Raw genomic sequence first — 5100 nt, forward strand, 5'->3', positions numbered from 1 at the left:
TGCACTACAGCGTCTCCCACTCCAACTTCCACATCGTGCGGCTGTTGCTGGACACGGGTCAGTGCCCCCCACCCCCAGAAACGTCCCCCTGCCACCATCCCACGCTGTACCCCAGGTTGCATCCTGGCCATGCCCAGGTATGAGGGGGGAAGATGCTGGCAGCAGAGGGGCAGGGAGAGCTGCCCTGGGCTGTGGCTGGGCACAGGTGGGGGGGTTTGGGCAGCCACCTCAGCCCTTTGGGAGCCCAGATTTGATGGGGGGAACACCCATCAGCAGGTCTGTGCCCGTGGGACAGCTCGCAGCACCCTGGGCAGGGTGGGAGCCAGGCACGTAGCTCAGATGGTGCCTCCCACCAGCCCTGCAGTACCCCGAGCTCCCCCTCTCTGCCCATCCCCACAGGGGTCTGTAATGTGGACCACCAGAACAAAGCTGGCTACACAGCTCTCATGCTGGCAGCGCTGGCGGCCGTCGAGCAGGAAGATGACATGAACGTGGTGAGGAGGCTCTTCAGCATGGGCAACGTCAACGCCAAGGCCAGTCAGGTTGGTGTGGGCTGCAGGGCACCACGTCCTGACCCTCTCCCCCCACCCCCAAACAGCTGCCAGGGCCACACTCAGCTCCTCCAAGGGCAGGACTGTGGCTCCAAAACCTGGAGGGGCCGGTACATGGGGAGGGCATAACATTAGGAGCTCCTTCTGCCTGGCATCAGGGTTCTCAGGTCTCACCCACACCTCATCTCCAGCCAGGGAGGGTCTCGGAGACCATCTGGGCACTGGGGATGGCAGTGGTCCCTCCCTGGGGCAGTGGGAAGAGAAAGTGGCACAGCTGGGGCGGGAGCAGCCTGGCAGCATCCCTTGCCTCGCAGGCTGGCCAGACGGCACTGATGCTGGCCGTCAGTCACGGCCGGCAGGAGATGGTGGAAGCCCTGCTCGCCTGCGGAGCTGACGTGAACCTGCAGGACGAGGAGGGCTCGACTGCGCTGATGTGTGCCTGCGAGCACGGCCGCGTGGAGACAGTGAAGCTGCTGCTGGCTCAGCCCACCTGCAACATCTCCATTGTGGACAGCGTAAGCCTCTGCTGCTGGGGCCTGGGCACACTCGCCCACCCTGCGTCCTGTCCCCAGACCTCCTCCCAACTGCTCTCCCTTCCTTTTTAGGATGGTAACAATGCCGTTGCCATCGCGCTGGAGGCCGGCCACAGCAACATTGCTGTGCTCCTCTATGCCCACCTCAACAGCATGAAGGCGCAGCTGCCCGTGAGTACTGCAGCCCCCCCCCAACTCCTGCCACCTGCCCTGTCCCACACAAGGGTCACGGAGGTGGCACTGCGCCACCAACTCAGCTGCATGGTGGGCAGGTGACCCCATGGGAGGGGACAGGGCTGTGACACAGATGATGCTCCCCAGGAAGGGGCTGCAGGGGCGAGAGCAGAGCGTCCCAGGTGTCACATGCTCCGTGCATCCTCAGTAGCAGGGAACCAGCCCGGCTGGCCCTGACCAGGAGTCACTGGAGGGGTCTCTGGTGACATTTCATGACTCTGCTCTCTCTGCAGCAGGGGACATCACCAACAGCCACAAAGAGCCCTGGGAGCCCAAAGAAACCAAATTAGAGTGACTTTTGGATCCAGCCAGGGGCCAGCCACGTGCCAGCCAGCCACCATCAGCGCTAGGCTGTAACTTATGTCCCCTCTCCTGCCACTCCTTTGTGTGCTGAACCGCTCTCTGCGGCTGCAGATGCTTTAATCCTCCTGTCACTAGAGCAGGCCTCACTTGCCCGCCTCCGCTGCTGGAAGCAGCCCGTGCATGGCCACCTCGCTCCACCAAGTGACAGAGGAGCCAAGCATCAAGTGACCTTGGGGTGGGAAAAGCAGCAAGCGGAAGCCGACCCCATCCCCTCTGCTCCCCACCACGACTGCCAGAGCTGCGCCGCCTCAGAGCCCTCTGCAAGTCGCTAACTCACTGGAAGAGCGGGAACAAACCCAGCAGAAATAGCACCTGGTTTCTGCTCTCTCTGCCAGCTCCCGGCAGCTCCAGGAAGGCAGCAGAGCTGGTGACAGGGAACAGGGCTGCGGGAGGGCAAGCGTCGGCTCTGGACCCTGCTGTGCTGCACGGTGATGGCAGGGAAGCGGTGTTCAGCAGGCGAGTTCTGCGTAGCGATGGGAGAGGGGACACAAACCAGCTGGTTAACACTGCCTCGGATGTGGGCTGGGAGCACTTCCAGACTGAAATACTTGCCCTTCTTTTGTGGCATTTCCTTTCTTGGCTGAAATGAGAATTTTTTCTAGCACACGCACACAAAACAAAAAAATTGTATTGCTTGTTCAAAGGATGGAGTTCAACATGAAATCACTCGGTGATTTGATTTGCTCAATGGGAGCAAAACTTCTGGGCACTCGGGGCTGCAGCCAAGCTGACAGAAGGGGGCCGAGAGCCATGAATGCAGTTAGGGACTGAGACTGCCCAGCCAATACCCCACACCGGGAGCGGGGACCTCCCTTTCTAAGGGAAAGATAGCAATTACCTCCTAAACACTTCCCATTTTAAACAGTCTCACAGCCACTGACTGTGAAGGCAAACAGAGCCCACAACCAAGTCCCTCTCTGCCCACTTTCCTTCCCAAAAGGGAGGAGAGCGGCTGAGGAAAAAAAGATCGGCAAGAAGAACTCAGAGAGAGCCTAGGGCCCACGGAGATGGGCACGTATGTCGGAGGACGTGTGCGCGTTTGTGTGAGTGTGTGTGCACCAGGCGGGGTGGGAACAGACAAGGTAAGGACCAAGGACCAGGAGGAAGAAGAAAGAGGCTTTTGCACGTGAAGCTGGCTCTGCTCTCTGAATCCTTCACAAAGGTAACGCGTGTCACAGCCCCCATTTCTGCTCCTTGGCCCAGCCTCCCCCACCATCGCTCTTGCCCCACACAGGCCTGGTCTGAGCCATACTGTAAGCTGGGAAATGCTCCCCAAGAAACTTGCTCTGGGCAACACGCTGCTGTCCTCGCAGTGGGCCCGTTTCAGCTTTGCACTGAAGTTAACATACGATGCTCCCAGCCACTCTCTAGTACACTGCTCTGTATGTATTCCGTACTCACTGCTTTGGTTTCACAGGTTTGTTTACTGATATTTTAATACTGATGTTTATTTTTAAGATATAAATAAAATTTAAAGTAAAATTATTTTGAAATATCACAGTGACCATCAGCAGTCTCCTGCCTCCTTGTCTGGCTCAAGCTAAAACCCCCAGAACAGCTTCAGCCAAGGGACAGCCTGGCACAGCCCTCGCCCTGAGCAGTTGCCCACGTGTTTCAATTCATTCCCTGAAAGTTTATGAACTGGCTACATCCATCAGTCTGGTTTTCTTCCAGCTGAACTGTCCCAGTCAGGAACCAGACTCCGGTACTGTGGTGTCTTCTGGCCTGTTTCACTTCACAGGACCAAGAGGGACGCTGGGACCAGACGTAGCCCTTCGCTACCCCTGGTTCACCCTGGTGCTCCGATATTAAGCTGCATTATTAAAAGGCAATCATCAGATTGAGAGTGGGGCTATAAAAGTCACCTCCCTCACGTGGCCAAGGGCCACGCCAGCCCCACAGGGATATTCAGGAAGGGCTACAGCTCCTCTGAGCCACCCCCACTACGAGTTTACCTCTGTCTGGCCACCAACTCACAGCTGATGCCTCCTGTCTCGGTCACTCAGCAGTCAGGGCTGGCAGTCGTCAGAGCAAACGCTCTTCGGTCACTGCTAAAGCTGTGCAGAGAACAAACAGCAGCCAGAGAAGTAAACTCCGAGGTGGACTTCTTGCACTCATAGCTGGTTCCCCAGAGCTCTGCTGCGTCAAGCGAATCGGGGGAGCACAGACCCACCCAATGCTCTGAAACTGAACCACCACCAAAGAAGAATCAAGAAGTAGATCCAAGGAACAGCACGAGCACATATTGACAAGGGCTTTCTCTAGAGCACAAAATACACCTCAGGCCGCCCACGAGCTGACCAGGGCACAACTAACACCCACAGGAGGGAAAAAAACCCACAAACACTCTTTCAACGCCAGCCCTAACAGCAATCCTCACTATCTGCCTAAGTTGAGTGATCTCAACATCTGTTCCAGAAGTGCTCTCCTCAGCTTTAGGATACTCAAACCCTCAATCCCACCTGCCACTAAAGTGCCTTAAGCAAGTGCAGGACATTGAAGGATGAAGAACGCTCCCATCAGAGACCGCAGAATCAGGAGCCGCAGACCCGACTTGGTTCAAACACACCACAAACCAGTATCCCTCTCATTACCAGATGGAAAATACCAGTACTTAAATACCAGGCCTTGAACCGTGACAGTTTTCAGGCTCATTCCTAATCCATTCCGCCTTACTTTTACTTTATATAATAGCCTAAACCAGTAAATCTTTCTAGCTGATCATGTGGTGGAAGGGAAAGCTGAGGAAGAAAATAAGTGAGATTGATTTACTAACTCCTCTAAGGGGAGAGAGACAAGCACTCGCTCTCTGTGGGTGACCAGCAGGAAAGACAGCAAGTAGGTGTATTTATAGCAGCATTTATAGAACAGCTTACTGAAGACAGAAAGACAGAAGCAGCAGGCTGCTGCTTTGCAAGCTGGTACAAAGCCTGACTTTCAACTTGTAATTAAATTCCACAGAAGTCCAGTAAGTTTAGCAGTGCCACTTTACCAGTTACGTACAGAAAAACGCTTACCAGAAAGGTTGGGGTTAAGGTTGCTGTAATCAAAACAGAGTTATTTTTGTTGTAAGTGACAGGTTAATAAAAATGCAGGAACACAGTAACATTACAGTGAGGGCACTGCGTGTAGCCCCGGTAATAAGCAGGGTGGGCTTTCATCCCTCTGCCCAACCCAACGAGAGACAGGCGCGTAAGTACCGAGACAAGCCGGAGCACTCACGCGTTCAATAAACGAGACCCAGGCAAGGGGCTGCTGGAAAAAACCCTTTATTGCAGTAACGCGACCGCCACGCTCCTCTCCATCCGCAACCCACGTCTGGCCGAGCAGATGCCAACCGGCCGCTCCGAGTCAACGCCGTAAGGCTTCATCACCTGAAACGCGACAGGGGAGGCCGCACCGGTTTAGACGACGGCGCC

General features: G+C 55.7%; 1 protein-coding gene and 1 long non-coding RNA gene across 2 annotated transcripts in view; one reads left to right on the plus strand and one right to left on the minus strand.

Moving 5' to 3' along the window:
- KANK3 (KN motif and ankyrin repeat domains 3) overlaps positions 1-3170 on the plus strand; it is a 7945-nt gene extending 4775 nt beyond the window's left edge. Inside the window, 5 exon segments of the mRNA XM_019471484.1 lie at positions 1-57; positions 400-542; positions 866-1066; positions 1157-1255; positions 1552-3170. The exon segment at positions 1-57 is cut by the window's left edge and continues 5 nt beyond it. Of these exon segments, the coding sequence (XP_019327029.1) occupies positions 1-57; positions 400-542; positions 866-1066; positions 1157-1255; positions 1552-1608 (557 nt within the window). The 3' untranslated portion in view covers positions 1609-3170.
- Positions 3171-4524: 1354 nt separating this feature from the next.
- Positions 4525-5087, minus strand: LOC103897078. The gene is made up of 2 exons (XR_657463.2): positions 4904-5087; positions 4525-4721 (listed from the first exon to the last, which is right to left on the minus strand). It is a non-coding gene; the product is annotated as an uncharacterized LOC103897078 (long non-coding RNA).
- Between the last annotated feature and the right edge of the window lie 13 nt (positions 5088-5100).

The sequence above is a fragment of the Aptenodytes forsteri genome, unplaced genomic scaffold (assembly GCF_000699145.1).
Source record: "Aptenodytes forsteri isolate BGI_AS27 unplaced genomic scaffold, ASM69914v1 Scaffold274, whole genome shotgun sequence".
Classification (NCBI taxonomy): Eukaryota; Metazoa; Chordata; class Aves; order Sphenisciformes; family Spheniscidae; genus Aptenodytes; species Aptenodytes forsteri.